The 19,575-nt window shown below is 38.3% G+C and overlaps 1 protein-coding gene across 4 annotated transcripts in view; it reads left to right on the forward strand.

Moving 5' to 3' along the window:
- The window catches only part of Dlc1 (DLC1 Rho GTPase activating protein), a 381,773-nt gene that overhangs the window by 344,526 nt on the left and 17,672 nt on the right, over positions 1-19,575 (forward strand). For all 4 annotated transcript variants that reach the window (XM_013521500.1, XM_013521501.1, XM_005398346.2 and 1 more), the window contains 2 exons: positions 7,836-7,907; positions 12,879-12,960. In XM_013521500.1, coding sequence (XP_013376954.1) covers positions 7,836-7,907; positions 12,879-12,960 — 154 coding nt within the window. The remainder of the gene's footprint in view (positions 1-7,835; positions 7,908-12,878; positions 12,961-19,575) is intronic.

Raw genomic sequence — 19,575 nt, forward strand, 5'->3', positions numbered from 1 at the left:
TTCCCGGTACCGGAGAAAAACCAAAAAAAAAAAAAAAGTTCAATACATTTACAAAATTGGGAGGATACTCAGAGCCATTTCTAGTAATTCTATTTTTTGAAGGAAGAAAACATGTCTCCTCCTAACTGATGAGAAATGGGGAAAATTAAGAGTAGGGATGGAATCTGTTCTACTGGTTGTCTTAGTGAAACGGAGAAATAAGCAAAACCAGACAAAAGAGTCAGAAGCTTGGGGAATTTACACAGCCTGTGGTAATTTCAGTTTTATAGAAGAAGAAACTGGCCCAAAGAGATGATTTTCTTAAGGCTCCCTTACTAAGCAGTGGAACTGTTTTTCTGACCTGTTACAGTTGATGTGATGAATTTTCAGAAGTTTGGGACACACAGATGCAAAAAATAGTAGCAACTCATTATACAACCAGACTCAGGAGGTGTAAATATTCCCAGGACAAGTAACCAATTTCCACTCAGTCCCTCTCCTTCCTTCACTGTAATTGTGGTAAATCCACACCAATACCATTCCTTCATAAACACCTCTGCATTCCCAGGCCTCTACGCAGCTTTTTAGGGCTCCTTGGCCCCAGTCTCCTCTCCCACGCTCCAGTCTTACTGTTACAGTCACCCATCCTTACGTGCGGACTGAGGACAGCCCGCCCACCCAGTCCCCACATGTCCACCCCAGGAAAGAACAGGCTCCCACCTCTGAATCTGTGCTTGTCTTTTCTGTGTCAGATCGCATGTTCCTTTTTGCTGCACTGAAGTTCTAGTTGAATTTTCTTTTAAAAAAAGAAGAAGCTGTGCATGAGACGAGCATATTTCAGAATGGTCACTTTGGTAGCTGACAGCATTTTAAAAATTGGGATAAAAGATGTAAATCTGCATCATTTGTTGTAAATATTGCTTGAAACTTTTCTGTTTCATGTATGAAGTGTGATAAAAATATAGTGTTTAAATATTTTTAAAGATTAATTACAGAAAATAATCTAAGAAGACACATTACCATTAATCCCCCTCAGAATACTCACCCTTGCTTCAAACAGATCCTATATTCTTCCCGCTTCCTGAAGCAGCTCTGGAAGTCCTTTTTCATGAATGTTTTTTAGTTGCATTGTTATGGCTGCCTTGATGTCTTGGATTGATTCAAATTGTTTAACTTTCATAGTCATTTTCACTTTGAGGAAGAGCCAGAAGTGGCATGGTACCAGATCCAGTGAGTGAGGTGAGTGAGGACACACTATAATGTTTTTATTTGACAGAAATTCCCATAAACGTTTTGAATCAATTTCAGGCAGCTATGAAGACTCAGGAAAGACTTCCAGAACTACAGTACTTCAGAAAGGGGCAGGAGCAATGGAACGAGTGTGTTTGATGTGAGGAAGGGTATTTTGAGGGACATTAGCAATAGTGTGTCCTTTATGGTAATAATTTTTTAAATTTTTATTTAAACATTCACTGTATGTTTTATGCATTAATGTATACTTATATTTAAGTAAACACACACATACATGGATATGTATACTGGGTTACAATGTAAAATGTAAATTTTAAAAATCAGAAAAATTAAGACCATTTGACTAGAGTGAAAATCAGATCAATAGTTATTTTTTTTTGGCAGGGGTACCAGGAATCAAACTCAGGACCTTATGTTTGCCAGGCAGGCATTGTGCCACTGACTTAAATCCCCAGCCCTAATAATTAATTTCTTTATGTAACATATATTTATTGAGCAGCAACTGTGCCACAAACTAGTATAAGTGCTTAGGATGTATTGGAATAAAATAGACAACAAAATTTGCCTGTGTGGACCTTCCAAAAAAAGAAAAGACAGAGTAAACATAATAAGTAAGTGTTGTAGAAAAAGAAAAATAAGGAAAGGAAGTGGAGGGTGGGAGGAAGCTGGTATGTCTGGATCAGTGGATCCACGGAAGATGACCGACAGGTGGGGTAGTTAGGACTACAGGGCGAGTGGGCCTATGTTAAAATTTTGGCTTTTGCCACCAAAATGGGTCTCATTGCTACAGCCTGCACAGAGTCACGTTGGACCTGACAAACACATACCTTACAAGAGCCCTTTGGAAACAATTTCATTCCTAAGTATAGCAAAGAGGATCATCAGGCACCCTGTACTCAACTGAACAGCCTTACACATGGCTTCCTGTTTCAGGGCAGGAACTTGGGTCTTTGATTGTTCCTGAGTGCAGTTGGCAGCACACTTAGTTCAATAAATAAATATTGAGTGAAGGGGGAAGTGAGGGGGGATCGGCTTCACTTAAATATGTGACTGGACTAGAATATGCCTTCTGATGAATTTGGTTTGCTATTGGTCAGCCACATGACCTAACAAGCTGAATGAGTGGTTGACCAGTCACCCAGAAACTTCTTAACACTGTCTTTTGTAACCTTCAGAGTATGTGAATATGTGCAGGAGATGTTTGGAATTTTTTAATCACCTAAGGGTAGGAATGCTGCTACTTGCTGTTGAAACCTTGCTGTGATTAGATAATGTTAGAGTTTAATAAATATTAAGTATACCTTCTGCTATCTGACTTTGCCTTCCTAGGAATTCATTTCACATAGGTAACTCCTGATAACCAGTCTCTGGCAGTTGTATGTGTGTTTAATATTTATTTGTATGATTGCAAAGAGAAAGGATTCAAGTTATAATTCTTAGCCTTCATTTGAAGGAAGAAAAATATTAATGAACAGTTGTTTTTCTTTTGCATCTTCAAACAAATATATGTATATTCATTCCAATGTGCAAAAAGAAGTCTTTCAGAGGAATTAAGAAACAGGAAGTGGGGGGATGTTGGAGGCAGAAGAAAAACACAGGTCTTGAAGTCTGAGAGTCCTGGCTGTCCTGGGAACTCTGAGTGTCCCCATTCAGAGACCTCCCAGGAGTAGCAGGGACAGGAAGAAGCTAAGTTATGAAGGCTCTGAGACTTTTCTGGGGAGTTAAGATTGTATGTAGTCAGTAGAAAATCATCTTGTTGGGGCTGGCTGAATGAAGTGTACTACCTTGAAGAATTACAAGCAAGGAATGATATAATGAAATAAAAACTGGTGCGGTGGTTCAGGGATCCCCTTGGACCAGGTCAGGCTTGTTGGGGTTGGGGAGCAGGGCTTATCAGGGGGTTCAGTTAAAAGGCTGTTAGGATAATCCAGAAAAAGAGAACAAAGGACACAGGAATACGAGAAATGTTGTCTGGCTCTCTGAGTTCTCAATACTGACTGTGCTTAAACATATTTAGGTCATGAATAAAATAATAGCTAGACCCTCCCTGTCCTAAGTAAATCAGGATTTCTGAGAGAGGGAGGTTGTTAGCATTTTTTAGAAAGCCTCCCAAGATAGAGTCTCACCCTCCAGGGCTGAGAGTCACTGAGATCCCTTTGCCTTTCTCCAAGTGTTCAAGGCCATGGTTGCCTCTCCAGGCAAGCTGCCCACCAGGTAAAGATGCTCTATTGTTAAAGCCATCTTGTTGGGGCTGGCTGAATGAAGTGTACTACCTTGAAAAAGACAGGAGGACTGATAAGTAGAATCTTAATGTTTGAAGGAATCTGGGTCACTCAGGGGCAGGAATGAATGTTGGTTTGGTTCAGAAAGTACCACCTACCCACCCAGAGCCAAAGTGACTCTGTCGTGGTGGAAGCATCCATTTTGCTCACAAGAGGAAGCCCAAGGAATGGAGGGTATATACTTGAATTTTTGTAACATTCCTCTAATTCCTTAGAGTTTTGCAGTTAAGAAACATTCAGCATCACGTCTGCATGAGCCCTGATTTTGGTGGCATATTGGGAAGAAGGGAAGAAATTGGAGAGTTCTTGTGTGAAGGTAGAGCAGCCAGCAGTTGGAAACATCCTGTTCTACTCAGACCCATAGCTGCTGCTTAGCGAGCTTGCATCACTGAAGTTCAGCAGAGTGATGACAGGCTTGGGGATGGCTGCAGACTTAGTGTTGAGGAGTAATGGGAAGACAGGGGCATCTCACTGTGTGAGGGAACGTGCAGCTACAACCTGTTGGCTCCCAACCACACACCAAAGGGTCTCCCACCCAGCCCTTATGCATCTATATGCAGAACTGCTTTGTGAAAGAACCAAAGACTAAAGCAGTTTCCAATAAAAATTTCCTGTTTCCTCCTTAATACATTTGTGTGTTGCATGCTCGGAGAAAACTCACATATAAAAGTTTCATTGTATTTCCATTATACTTTTAATTTCTAATGGCATTTCTGCCCAGTGTAGAATAGTTTTTTTAATCACCCTCATAATTTTTATGCCACCATCTACATATACTCCAGCAAAAATTATGCCTCTGAACAGAACCAATTAGATATCTCCAAAATGAGCCTGGGGGAGATCTTAAGATGACTGAAGCAATAGGTATATAGTTTCTTTACTATTTTAAACTTTGTTCATTGCTACATATTTTTTAAGGGAAGAACTTGTCCTGCATGAAGAAATGTGGTTCTGTAGGTTTTTATCCCCTTGCCCACTGTGGCATTTGAATGTTAGGAAGGTCATTTCTAAGGAGAGATAGTCATTTCTCTGCCTTGTTAGCCTCTTTTTGTCCTGTGGATGATATAAGTGCCCCACATTTCAGGATTAGTCAGTCTGAGTAGAAAATGAATGACTATACATTCAGTATTTAGACAGGACCTTGGGTTGGAACATTTGGGTTGAACCTTAGGATAAGTGAAATTTAAGCTTGAAGGGTGGGAGGACATCTCAGGCTGGGGAAGTCACAGGGTGTGCGTGAGGTTGAGCACCAAGTTTACTTTGGCTGGGAGAATGGAGTACAGAAAACTGAAAAGTTAGGTTGACAGCCATGTGGGGAGCCTGGGAAACCATGCAGAGGTGTTCAGATCTGACTCTCGAAAGCTTGTGAGGGAGAGAAGCTCAAGAGGTTAGTGAACCAGCCCAGGTTTCAGTGAGAAGAGTGAAAAAAACCCAAATCATAATTTTCATGATTTGGGAAGGAAGCGAACCTGGAAAGCTGTTCCCTAGCTGCCTGGGATGTAGATCTAGGTTTATTTCATTGTAAATATAATATATGGGCAAGAGTAAGATCTACAAGTGTTCCATTAAAAAAAAAAAATCTGTGACAACTTTTTACAGTTTTCTAATTCTCATTTCTACCGAGTGAGTTAAATTCTCATTTGTTAATAAAGCAGACTGATGTGTGAACGTTAGCAACATTAGTAGTGTTTGTTTACATCCTGTTGTTTTATATCTAAGAGGCGAGCATTCTCATCTAAGAGACAAGATGAAGAAAAAAAGGATCAACTTACCTGGTCTCTGTGGTTCTTGAAAATACTACATTTTAGCCATTATATGAGCTTTTAGTGAAATCATCTGCTGAAGAAGCAAACCTGTGTCCATTCACAGTTCTTTCCAAGCAAGTGGCATGAGGAGTGACTATTTCATTTGAACTAGATCAACTTTTGGTTACGTGAGAGCTTTTCATTTTTTTAGTGGTAGAAAATAAGGATGAGAAGAGATCATGGCATTTGTGTGTTCCTGAAATTATGTGGGAATTTGAGTAATACAGGTAAAAATGCTTTGTAATTTGTAAAGAATTATATTAATAGATGTAAAAGTTTTTTAGAACAGTATCTTACATCTTTCATGCCTCTTAATATGAAATCATCTTAATAAGAAACTCAGGAACATGCTTGAAATAGGTGGTAAAATCAGCTGGTGAACTGGTGTCTCATGAAGGCGTTTGTATGTGGGCCGCCCTCATGTCCCGTCTAGATATAGTCAATAGAGGGTGGACACTGAGAATTACAGTTTACAGCTTACGAAGTAAAATGTGAAGAACACAAGCATCTTTATCTTTTATCCTTCAGGGTCTAACAATCTGTTCAATGACTTGTAAGGACCTAAAAACAGCAACTTATTTAAAATATTATCGAAAACAGCATTTTTTTCTTTCTGTGTATCTTCAAGAGTAGAGAAAGGACATGGAAATAGCAGAAAGAGTAATTTTTTCCTTCTTTAAAATAAAATATTGAGCTTTTATGTTTTTTCCCCGGAAGTACAGTTTTTCTAGACAGTATTTCTCTTATAATTTTATTTTAAACTTCCTGAATTCCTTATGGAGATAAGGTATGGCTATAAATATGTGAAAAAACTGTTCAGTTCTAGTAATTCACAGGGGCAAGTTCTGTCTGTTCTATTCAGCGCAAACATTGGACTTGCCCCACTTTTATGCCCACCATCCTTCCCCCCCCGACCCCCCCCCCATGCGGTCCCAATCTTATGTGCAGTAATACTATTTCATCTCTTCACTGCAAAGACTCAGGAAAGTAAAACTTGTCTGTGCCTTTGAATTCAACTCCAAGGCCTTAATTGTTCTTAGCCTGGGTATTAACTAGCTTGGAAATTCAGGTGTTGTTTTTCTCTTTGGGGTGCTCAATAAGGACATTCCTACCTACTTTAATGAACTTGAATTTCTTAACTACCCTTCTTGAAAAGCGAATGCACTCATGAAATACTAGGTGGAAACTGTTGCTTTGAAACCATAAAGTTACTAGACAAAAATCAGTTCTATATATTTTTCCTAATACTGACCATTGGCCTCACATCTAGCTCTGAGGAGAGATGCTTAGTAAAGATTTTAATCTAGGAATTTTTAAACACTGTTGAGATGCTTATGAAGAAGGGAATAGCCTTAGGTAACTAAGTACTTTCATGGCCTGAGGAGGGTAGGAAGAGGAGGTGAAAGGAATATTCTTCGTGCAAACAGAAAACCTAATTAATGTGTCCAAAAATCCTCTGTGAGTCAGTTTTAACGAGAGTGTAAATGTATGCTTGAGTGAGTTTTAACACTGTATGTCAGTTACATTTGGCCGTTCTGTTTATCAATACTATCTACAAGATGTTCAACCACAGAGAAGCAGGAGCTTTATTAGGCATTTCAGCCTGCCAAGACTGTAGGGCTTAGTGACTTCATTCCCCCCGGTCTCTGAAAGCCTGGGACTTTCTCTTGCAGAATTAAGGTCCTGCACTGAGGCACATCCCAACATCTGGACACTTTAAAACTGAGGTGGAAGCAGGAAGGATTACAGCTCAGGCAACTTAACTGCTCAAGACCCTATCTCAACATTTTAAAAGGGTTGGAGATATAGGTCAATGCAAAGGCTCTGGGTTCAATCCCCAGAACTGCAGAAAAGAAATGAATAAATAAATGGAAATAAAATGGCCAGCCCATCAGGGCCATAGAGTCTTTTTGGGGACCCATGGAAGTTCTCTCGGGTACCAGATGTAATAAATCCAGTTGGGCCAGCCAGACTTAAAATTAGTTGTTGAATCCCTCTTCAACTTCCTCATTATGCCATGATTTTAATAATTATTTGTAACCTGAACACATGAGAAGCAGCAGGCTAGCTGATTGCTCAGACCTCATTTCTGTGTTTTCTTTAAAGTGAAGATACTGCTGGGCATGGTGTTGCACACCTGTAATCCCAGCACTTGGGAGGCTGAGACAGGAGAATCGCTGAGAGTTCGAGACCAGCCTGGGCTAGAAAGTGAGCTCAAGGCCAGCCTGAACTCCATAGCAAGACCCTGTCTTAAAAAGACCAAAATAAATAAATAAATAATAAAAACAATTAAAAAGTAAAGTGAAGATAGTCATATACACTTGAAAAAAGTCCAGAAATATGCATAAGGATTTAAACTGTCTGAATTACATGAGGTTTTTTATATTTGCTTATCTGTATTTTCTACAGAAGCCACGCTTTGCTTATGTGATACAGTGAAGTCAATTTATTCAGAAAAACAGAAGCATGCTGAGGTACATACAGCTAACAGTTTTATCTTTCTTCTGCACTGTTCTAGAAATTGAAGCGAAGGAAGCTTGTGATTGGTTGCGAGCAACTGGTTTTCCCCAGTACGCACAGCTTTATGAAGGTAAGCCAGGAATGCCATTTTTCTTTCAATTAATGTAATCATTATCTTTGATACATGGTTCATGATTATTTATTGATCCATGATTTATTTCCAGACATTACAATTATTTTTTAATAGTTAAGTATTTCACTTAGAAACGTAACGTGATGAGCACCTGAGACCCCCACCTCTCAGAACAGTGGCTGTGACTGTGGTAATAACACCCCATTTGTGCTCCTGCTCTGTCCTGCTCCCAAGAATTGCCAGCGTTCTGAAACCCCTGTCATTTTCTTGCTTCCCTTTTATATTGTTTTCCTGTATATCCTGAAAAGTACATTTTGATAAAGTTGTCTTTACCTTAATGAAAGGAATATTATGATGTATGTAATCTTGTGGCATTTACTTTTTTCACCTAATATTATATTAATATTTTTCTCAGTTGAGTGTCCCTATAGTTCATTTGCTTTAACTGCTATATAATATTTCCATCCTGTGAATACATGACCACAATGTATTCCTCTCTGTCTTAGTTTTCTTGTTGCTGAGACACAATATTTGACACCTATACCATAAGGAGAGGTTTATTTCATTTCACAGTTTGTAGAGGTTTCAATCCATATTCACTTCCAATATGGTTCCAAGGCAGGGTGGTATGGCAGAGGGGCTATCCAGAAGAGAAATAGTTCATTGCACAACAGTCAGGAAGCAGAGGGAGATCGGGAGAGGAAGAGGAATATATCCTCTTCCAGGCCATGTACCCAGTGATCCACCTCTCCCACCAGGTTTCACCTCCCAACATCACACGGAGCTCTGAACTCTTCAGTGGGTAAGCCCAGTGATGGATGTGCACACCCACGGTCCAGTCACCACCCCAAAGCCCAGCTGTGAGCATAAGAGGCTTTGGGGGATGTCATGGATCTAAACCGTAATCCTGTCCATATTCTCATGTGTGGGCATTTTAGTTTTGCTTTTATAAATTCTGCAAGTTCAAGCCTAGCTTTTAGTACTTAAGAAGACCTTATCTCAAAATAATTTAGAAAACAAAAAAGATTTTTTTTTAAAGGGCTGGGGATGCAGCTTAGTGCAAAGGTCCTAGGTACAATTCCTAACACACACACACACACACACACACACAAATAAACTGCTGTTTTGAACATTTTGGTACCTATCTCCTGCTGTATATGTAGAATAACTTATGTATGTACTGGAGGAGAGAGCTACTGAGTGATAAAGAATATGTACACTTTCATAGCATAAACCTTTCTAAAGTGTCAGTACTGGTTTTCACTCCTACCAATAATATATTGATATTGTCAGACTTTTGCTCCTCTGTGACATAGCTCAGTCCTGTTGTTCTCTCAAATGGATTGTGCTTTTCTAAATAATTTGTAGAAGCCCTCTGTGGGGTCATGAGTTGCAGATAACTTTCCCTTGGCTTGTCATTGTGCTCCCCTTTTTATAATGTCTCTTCATCAGTGTTTTCTTTTTTTTCCTGTGTCACTTAATCTTTTTGGTTAGGGGAAGATGAACCTTTTTTCCTTAAATCAGTGTCTGAAATAAATTTCTTCTGTGTAATCTTCTCATTAGCAGTGTGAGGGTCACTGGGATGCTAAGGCTAGAGGGTGATGAGCATTCATGCCTGGCTGCTTTTCTGAGCTGGGCACCCAGGCAGTTAGCCTGGGCTCTGTGCATGTTGAGATAGATAAGCTATTCATTTAAATGGGAGTTCTGTGATAGTCTTCATGAAATCATTCAGAAATCATTCTATGGGGCCAGGGATGTAGTTCAGCAGCACAGTGTCTGTCTGGCAAGCGTGAGGCCCTGAGTTCAAATCCCACCACCAAAAAACAAAATAGAGGGAAAAAAAGACCAGAAAAACTGCAGGACTATTTTTGAATTATTGAGTCCTATTTTAGGTATAATTTTCAAGCAACACTGGGTGAATAGGGACCTCCAATTTATAGTACCAGGCTTACCCCTGAATGTCCAAATGGACTGCATGAAATTTTTGTGTGAAGATGTATTCTGAATTTATTGTTAGACTCTTAAAAAATAATTCACTCCAATTTCTTTTTCTTCTTTAGAGTTATTGGGTTAATACCACACTTACTATGATGGAGTTGCTTATCTTTCCTTTAGAGAGAATTTTTGACCTGTTAAATGGCTTTGGCTGTCAGTAGAGAGGCAACAGCTTTTAATTAGATTTCCATTTCACAGCACTTCTGGAGACAGAGAAAGATAATTGCATTTGCAGCAGCTCAAAAGTGGCTGTCCTTTTGTTCTCGTGTTTAAAAATTAAATTTCCTTCAATTATGTCCATTCTTGGTGTTGATTTTCAGCCAAGTGGCACCTTCTTGTGATGAGTCTGTTTGCTAAGACCCAGTTCCAGTTTGTCTGCCTTCTTTCACAATCCTGGGGTGCAGACTGGTCTTCACACATGACATGTTGTGGTCCCATCATGCTTCTAAGTTCTTTGAAGCACCAGCGCACTTTTGAGGTGCACCCCACATTGTTGTGTGCTATCGTTTTCCCTCTTTCATCCTGCCCCCTGTGCACAGGGTGAGCACATCCACACCACACACCGACTCGCATTCCTTGTCTTCCTGTTCAGGGTTATTTTGGTACTTCGCAGTTTTATACTTCCTGCCTTTAAACTCAAGCTGGAAGTTGGTCTCAGAAAACTTCTCTGCATCAGCAAACTATCATCTTTTAGAAAGCAGTTCTTTCAGAAAAGAGTGTAAGCAAAGAAAACTATTGATTAAATTCTCATTTAGTCACTACCAGATTTGTTTAAAAAAAAATACAGAATTATAGTTAACTTGAGTCAGGAAAGTAATCCAAAATACAGCCCTGGGTACACCAAGTTAGAAATTGCTAAAATAACACAGTTGCTTTCTCACATATACTTACCGGGCATATGAACTCTTTAATTCACATTTATAGATTTGATGTTATACTCTTTAAGCATTAACCTGTTCGTTAGTGTTAGCTCTATTAATACAATTATATGTCACTTCTTGATCAGAATATATTGTCTGGTTCCCACGTATGAATAGCTACATTCTCCCATAAGCCTCCTCTTGTAGTTCCACTGTGACATAGCCACTACTCATTTGCCGAAGAGAGACTTAATCTATACATGCTTAAAGAAATATAATCCTGTGGTACTGAATTCCATATATTCTTCATCAGTATTTGAGCTGTAGTTATTCCATTGGTCTGCCAGTGTTATCAGTCAGAGAACAATATCAGTAATCCAGCCCTTGCCTTCAGAAAAAAAAAAAGAAGTGATAGTAAATGAACACTTATTATGATAGCTTTTAACAGTGTTTTTATAAAGATATTCTGAGCATTTTTCCTAAGAAATGCAACACTAGAAATAAGATGTTCCATACAACTCAGTAAAACCAGTGGTCACAAGTTAGACACTATTGCTCTCAAGTATTATCCCTAAGAAATGGATTACTAGAAATAAGGTATGGCATACCTTTCCGTATAAACTAGTGATTATAAATTAAAAACTAACAAGAGCCCCACATTTTCTACTCAGGAAATAAAACGTTGCTAGTTACCCACAACTCCCAAATTATCAATAGCCTAGTCTATTCCAGTGTGCAGCATGAGCTACTTGGAAAGCCAAAGAGATTGTTTAGAAGATGGTAACCCTGCTGGGATGACTTTTGGCCCATTCCTGACCCGTGGTGTTGCACAGACTCATGATAGTATACATGTTCTGCTGGGAAAGCCTGTGATTTACCCTGATAGCTAAACTCCAAAGAAGGTAATAGCTGGCTGGTATCTAGACCAATTTCAGGGCTGCTGCACATTTCCACAGTGGTCTGTCTCCTCCATGCTGGTCTTGGATGTATTTGTCTACAAGGGATCATTTTTTTTTTTTCTATTAAATTTTTGTTTCAAACCCTGCAGCCCAAGATGCACATTTTGTACTGACAGGTAGTAATCATACGTATTTAAGGGGCACAGTGTAATGCTTTGGTACCTGTATGTAGCATATAGTGATAAGAACAGGGTAACAGGCATATCAGTCAACCCAGGGTAGTTACCATTTCTTTGTATTGGGATCATTCAGAATTCTCTCTAGTAGCTTTTTTGAAATATACAATTAATTATTGTCAAACATAGTCACCCTACTGTGCTAAGAGCTTATCCCTTCTCTCCAGCTACACCCCCAGTACCCCCTTAGTCATCCTTTATCTTACACTCCTTCTCAGGCTCTAGTAACCACTGTTGTACTTTCTAGAAGGGAGAGAAATTTTTCTATTACTTTCCACTTTTTAGTCTCATACCTGTTCTTCTTTGTCCTGAGAGAATTGAACTTTTCTACAAATGAAAGGATTTAGGGGTTCTGTTATTCTACAGTAACTTTATAACTTTGTTTCAGAGGGAGTTATAGAACCTCCCCAAGAAGCCATATTGAACTACTAATATTTGTTTTAAAATAACATATTTCCAATTCTCTCTTGATATCATACAAATGGATTAGTCCCACTGACTATCCCTGGCTGCTGTTTTCTAGATCTTTCCCTGGACCAGTTGTTTTGTTTTGTTTTGTTTTGTTTTGTTTTGTTCTGTTGTATTTTATTTTCATGGCCTCTTCTCGGATTACATATGAGCAAACACATGCATTAAAAAAAAACCACACTGTATGACAGGAATCCTTATTCCACTTATTCTGGCTTTGATTATCATTTATAGCAGGGAATTATTGCCTGCTAGCTTTTTAAAAGGTGGAACAGTGTTTTGAGCCAGGTCTCTTTGATAAGAAGCAAGACTTGAGTTTCCAGACGTTTTTAGAGCTGTTTTAGGTACTGACAGAGAATTGTCTGGAAGAACTTTGTTCTCCCCGGGAACTGATAAGGAATGAAGTGTTCTGTAGATACTCAGTATGTTGTTTTGGGAATTTTTCTCCCCAGCTCAGTTCAGCAAGAACCTAGCTATTCGGTAAATAGGTTTGTTTTGATTTTCTTACAGACCTCCTGTTCCCCATTGATATCACCTTGGTCAAGAGAGAGCATGACTTTTTAGACAGAGATGCCATTGAGGCCTTATGCAGGTAAGCGGACATGTTTTGAGAATTTTCAATTTTATTACTGAATCTAAAAATGCAGTACTCGTCAATCACTAGGGTTTGATTTCTTTTGTTTCAATTGAGTCCAGTCTTCAATTGGCAAAGAGTAGTGATTTAGTTTGCTGTGAACTATTGTCCTTTTAATTAAAATGAAGGAAAATGCTATATGTTATTTCCATTAAAATACCATCTCCACATTCTCTTCAAAGGCAGTCAAATAGTACCGCTCCATATTTTGATAATAGTACTGTATTTTGACTTCAGTGGTTTGGAAACTTGGAATGGGATGCTTTTAAGAGATAATGTGAGTGACATTACATTAATTGACTTGGTGGCCCCAAGCAGGCGCCCTAACAAAGACAAAGCTGCTGTTATATTGAGTGGAAATAACACGCTCAGAGTAACAAAGAGTGGGTCAAGGTTCGTGGCATAGTGGAGTCGAGACTACCATTGGAGGTCCAGGAAAGTGCCTCAAGCCCCTCTGACTGCTCCAGCTCTACCGTAGTGACTCGGGGATTAAATAGGCTATAAAACAACTCAGCATGGTCTTTAACATATAGGAGACAGGCAGTAAATGAGCATTGATGTGAATGTGAATAAAACTGTCAGAGGCCCTTGTTCACTGTACTGGTGGCACTTGAGGCTGAGGAGCAGCTTGGAAGTTTTAGTGAAGCAGAAACAATAAAATCTAAGATGGGCGATGATGGGGCAATGATTTTCCTTTCAAACCCTTCAGGACAGTTTTATTCATCCTAGATTATTCATCCTGCATAATTTTCCCCCAAACCTAAAAGCCCTAACAGCTGAATTCCGGACAAAAAATTACATGTAAATAAAGTTCACATGTTGATTTGATTGTACATTTAAAATAAACTCTCCTTTAATTTCAATATTTATTTTAACTTCAAAAATTATTATGAGGATAGAACAGTATCCAGTATTTCTCTCAGTGGTAGCTATGTGAGAGTAAATTATTATTTTTCTTACATAGCGCAGTGTTATTTGAAGCAGCCAACTTAAGTAGTAGTTTAGGAGAATGGTAGGGTGTTTAGAATGTTACATAGAAAAGACTAGTTCTCATGGTTTAAGAAAGAAAAAATGCCATATTAACCACTGAAACACTGTCAACCTTTCAAGCAGAACTAAATGCACATGTTTTCTGGAAGAAAGCTAATTCCAAGTCCTATGCCTGGAGTTATGTAATATCATAGTTATGTCATGTGGAGTGAAAAAATATCACCAGTGCAGTTTGGAGAGGGAAAGAAGTCTGCATCTGGAATATAAACTACTCCAGACATTGTTAAAATGTTTTCCCACTTAGCTATGGGGCAGAATTAATTTATTTTCAGTTCATTACTGGTGATAATACATATGAATGAGATCACTCAAAAATGCATCTTAGGAAATATTTAAGCATGTGTCACATCATCCGTTTCACACATTTTAAGCCACTTAGGGAGTGGACCCTCTGAGCAGCATCAACAGTTTAGGAATTTCTGGGTCATAACATTTCTGGGTCAGCAATATTTTGGACCCAAGAACCATAATTTAAGTCTTAACTACTTCTTTTTGTATGTTAGAGAATTGTTTTAAATGACTTGGTTCTCCCAAGGAACTTGATAAGGAATGAAGTGTTGTGTAGATACTCAATGTGTTGTTTGTGGAGGTTTGTTTTTTTTTTTTTTTTTTAGGTACTTTTCTTTTTATGAAGGAAAGGGCATCTGTTTTGTACTTTACATAGGCTATAAGTAGGACAGGAGAAATCCCCTACTATAAAAGAAAATGAATCTGTATTCCTAAATCCTTTGTGAAAGGAAAGCCTAAAAGAAACTGGTCGTTGATGGGAATCCAGACTGCCACACTTCCTGGTTAGGCTTTGATTTTCTGGTATGTAGAATAACATGCCACAGGTGAGCTGTGAGAAGGAATGCACTGATGGGTGTCAGGTACTTCAAAAATTAAATTATCAATCTGGATTGATGGGTGTCAGGTACTTCAAAAATTAAATTATCGGGCCTACATTTGATTGCATTTTCCTTTTCAAAAAGAAATTCTTGAGAATTCATAGAAACAGTCATCCACTTGTTTGTAGGGGGAAATGCATGTTCATAGAAATAAGACTACATGGAAATGATTCCCCTTTTGATTCTCTCAAGTTTTTTTTGTTTTTGTTTTTTAATTTTTTTTTTTTTTTTTGTACTAAGAATCAAACTCAGAACCTTGTGCTTGCCAGGCAGGCGCTTTTAATGCTGAGCTATATCCCCAGCCCTGATTCCCCTTTTGAGAAGCCTTGACAAATGTTCAGGTAGAAAAAGATGGAAGCTGAGACCCTCCTCTGAAATGCACTACAAGGTCTGAACTGTCCAGAGTGTAGTTGGGATCCTTACTTTGCTGATTACGTGATACTCACCTCATTTGCTAGACCTGCCTCTTCTAAATGCCTTCTCGGCCTATACCATTCCCAGGCCAGCAAATAATATAGCTGTAATATGGTTGGAAAGTTCACCTTGTAATTTGTGAAACTGTCTCTGGATTGAAAGACTTTTTGTAGAAATCTATCTTTTGCATTGCTGAACTATTTTGAAAGGGTGATTTAAAATACATATGCTACTATGGCTGCAGAAACTCTGTTTAAGGGCTTCACAACATTTTAGGACTTCACCTCCCCACTACTCCTCTTCCTTTGTGTTGGACCATATTTTTATGTGTGGGTGGTAGAAATGGTCCTAGGAATACAGTAGTGTTCTGTTTTCTTAAAATTTGTGTTCTTACAGCATTTGCAAGGCATATAACTCTTGATCACAACACGGGAAGGAGCCAGTCTCTTAAAATTTTCTACTCAGGTCATAAGTCTTGTAAACATAATTGAGTTTCTTGGAGAACAATGATACTGTTTAAAATTTAAAGTTTGATAATGTCCAAACATTATAATTATAAGGCTGGTGATATAGCTCCATGGCAGAATGTTTGCCTAGCATGTGCAAGGTTTTGAATTCAGTCCTCAGTACCAAAGAGAGAGAGGAGAGAGAGAGAGAGAGAGAGGGAGGGAGGGAGATAGGAAGGAAGAAAGGAAGGAAGAAAAGAAGGAAGAAAGGATGGAAGGAAGAAAGGAAGGAAGGAAGAAGAAAGGAAGGAAGGAAGGAAGGAAGGAAGGAAGGAAGGAAGGAAGGAAGGAAGTTACAATTTTGAGACCCCTAGATTTGGGGGATTTTGATTGCCAACCAACATTCTTGTACTCGCACTATAAAGTGTTTATTTTTTCTTTGAAGAAGTTGCCCTTTGCTCAAGTCTTACTAGCCTTCCTGAATGATTTAACCCTGTGATTGACACAATTATGAGAGATATATACTCAGCATATGGAGAATGGATTAGTTTGTCTTGAAGCATATGCAGATGTTGTGAACTGTGACCTACTACTAGGCTACCCCTTGTGAAATGTCTTCTTATAGCTTCAGAATGTTCCAAATTGCTATTTTTTTTGGAATTAAAACTGACTCCTATAAATACAATAAAGAATTATGAACATCATGTAAAATGAAAAGTAGATATCCACACTGTCATGTTTGGTGTGCATTTTGTTTTCAAACAGCCCTTGAGCTAGGTGTGGTGGTCCGTGCTTATAATCCCAATGTTCTGAGAGGCCAAAGTAGGAAGACTGCAAGTTCAAGTCCTGCCTGGGAAATTTAAAATGCTCTGGCTCAAAATAAATAAGAAGGGCTGGTGACATAGCTCAGTGGGACGGCCCTGGGTTCAATCCCTAGAACTATAAGCAAACAAACAAATACATAAATAAATCAGCCCTTGAAATGCCTAACCTATGTTAAGGAGCCTTCCTAGAGTAGATTTTCACCTTGTTAGCATTCCTGTTCTGTTTAAAAGGAAGCGGGCAATATTTTAAGGCATGTGTACCAGTTCCAAGAAAATATCTGTAAAAATTGGAATGATTTTTATTTGTCAGTTCCAATTTAGAAAGTTATTTTTGTTTCCTTTCTCTTTCTTCTTTTATGCTTTCCCTTGTTTTTATTTTGAATAAAAGTCCTGCCTGCTGTGCTCTGTGCAGTGAAGGCCTTTGATGGCTCACGCTGGGCTCCGTACATTTCAGAGCAGGGTGCCATGTGCCTAAGAGATAAGACCACATAGTCCTGGGGAACGGAGGGAGACCTGTGAAAACCCCCAGGGTGGAGATGACCAAGTCTTCCAGAGGGCCAGTTGTTTATTCCAAGCCATTTATTTGAAGAATCCTTATGCTATAAGCTGCTCCCCTTAATTGCTATCATTAATACTTGTTTTTACAAGGAGCATAGAAGAATCTGTGTTCAGGTATCAGCCACTGTGTTTTAATCACGTGATCATGACAAGATTTGAGATCTCTCGAAGCCTCTACCTCTTCATTTTAAAATGAAGATAAAGCATAATATCTCTACCACAGGGTTGTTGTAAAAATTAAGATGAGATAATAACATATAAAGTTGCTCACTCAGAGCAAGCCCCAGTTCATCTAGCTAAAACTGTTTTTTTAAATTTTAATTCACATATAATAATTGTACATATTTATGGGGTAGAGTGTGATATTTTAATGCATAGATACAAAGGAGTAATGATCAAATGCTGGTAATTAACATATCCATCACCTCGTATATTTATCATTTTTTATACTGGGAGCATTCAAAATCCTTTCTTCTGGCTATTTTGAAGTATTCCATAAATTAATGTAAACTACTCACTTTATCATGTTATAGAACACTTGGAACTTACTTTATCTAACCAATAATTTTTTTAAAGGCATTTGTACTAGTCCTAAGAAGAGATCCTTAAGAATTGAAACAATCTTTGTCAAGTCCTACTTGAAAAATTGTTCTTTTGTTTTCTTTTTTCTTCTTCTAAGAAGACCCCTATAACCATCCTCTATTCTTCCTCTCTGTCTTTCCCAGCTTCTGGTAATCACTCTTCTACCCTATTTCTGAGACCAACTTATTTTCTAGCTACAACTACTATTTCATGTCAGCACCATCTTTCTGTAAGTAAATAGGGTCCCACCAGTAAGCATTCTCTGGAGGTTCCAGGGGACAAACAAATAAACACAGAAACCCCAGGGAATAATTGTATCCTCCAGAATTCCAATGCCATTAGCTTGGGACTACCAACATGAAAAGATAAAGTTGACCTTTATAAAACTGGTCTCCTGGGTCTTTTTTATTGGACTCAAATCGAGAGTTTGTGAAGTAAACCCCACTTCCCCAAGCCCCATAGGCTTCCATGCCTAGTAAATTTGGTTATAAACACCACTCAACCATTAAAGCTCAAATAGAGTGAAGTGGGTATTTGATTACAGGTTTGATTAATGCAACCCAGACCTAACACCGACTATAAACATTCCAGATTCTTTAAATCTTGAACACATTTGAGAACTAAAATACCGTGAGTGTAAGTCATTTAAGTAATTGATGCCCCTTAGAGACAGAACTTATGCCCACTCATTTTTTAAGTCTGCAGGCTTTTTCTCAGTTGTTTTCCTTCCCTCCCTATCAACAGTGAATTTTTCTCAACAGACCCAACCTGCATTATCTGTGTTTATTTTATAAATAAGATTCAACATAATTTATGAAATCAAAGGCAGGCTTATCACTCAGGCAGAAATACTTTCTATGCTGGTGCATCAGAGTTGTCAGGCAAGTTGCAAGAACAGAATGGGAAAGCACGGACTTGAAGAGAGTACATGACCAGTTCAAGTGTGACGGAATTAAATGCTCTTATCTCATAAAAATATAGGAATTAAAATTTTAGGAAAACTAGAAAACTGCTCGAAAGACTCATATGAGGCAGCAGGTTGACCCGTTAAAGGCTGATTCGAGGAAGACTCAGTTTTAGCCTCGTGGAAGATGTTAGAAAGACTTGGAGGCCAGAAGCCTGTCTTGGACACTTTCGTAGAACAGTTTGTCACCAGGTGTGGTGTGTGCTCCTGTAACCCCAGCACTCAGGTGGCTGAGGCAAGAAGATCCTTGTGAGTTCAAGACCAGCCTGGGCCACAAAGTAAGCTCAAGGCCAGCCTGAACTGTATAGTGAGACCCTGTCTCAAAAAGATAAAAAAAAAATAGAACAGTTTTTCATGGGCATTTAGGGTGTCTTTTTTAGCTGTTTTGTTATTTTTCCTGCAAAGTTTTTGAGTATTTTATTTATGATAGTAAATTATTGCCTAAGTTTGTTTGTGTTTGTTTTCAGTGCTGGGAATATTTACTACACCCTGGCCCTATTCCCCTACTTTTAAGTTGACATTACTGTTTAGCAAGGGTATTCAAAGTTTCAGTATGATTACTGCTCCAAAGAAGAATCTTATCTAAGTGTTTATTTTTGAGTTCTGTAAGATTGTTAATCATTGATGTTACATAATACAAATTTTTAAAATAATCAAATTTTTAAATACAATTTTTAAATTTAAATACAATACTTTAAATTTAAATTAAATACAATAATTAAATTTTTAAATACATAATGCAAATTTTAAAATAATTTTTAAAATTTCATTTTAAAATAAAATAAAATAATTTTTAAAATAATAATGTACTGTTGCCATCCCTAGTAAACATTATTCTCTTCTGGGCA

This window comes from Chinchilla lanigera, unplaced genomic scaffold (genome assembly GCF_000276665.1).
Source record: "Chinchilla lanigera isolate Chin_1 unplaced genomic scaffold, ChiLan1.0 scaffold00062, whole genome shotgun sequence".
NCBI lineage: Eukaryota > Metazoa > Chordata > Mammalia > Rodentia > Chinchillidae > Chinchilla > Chinchilla lanigera.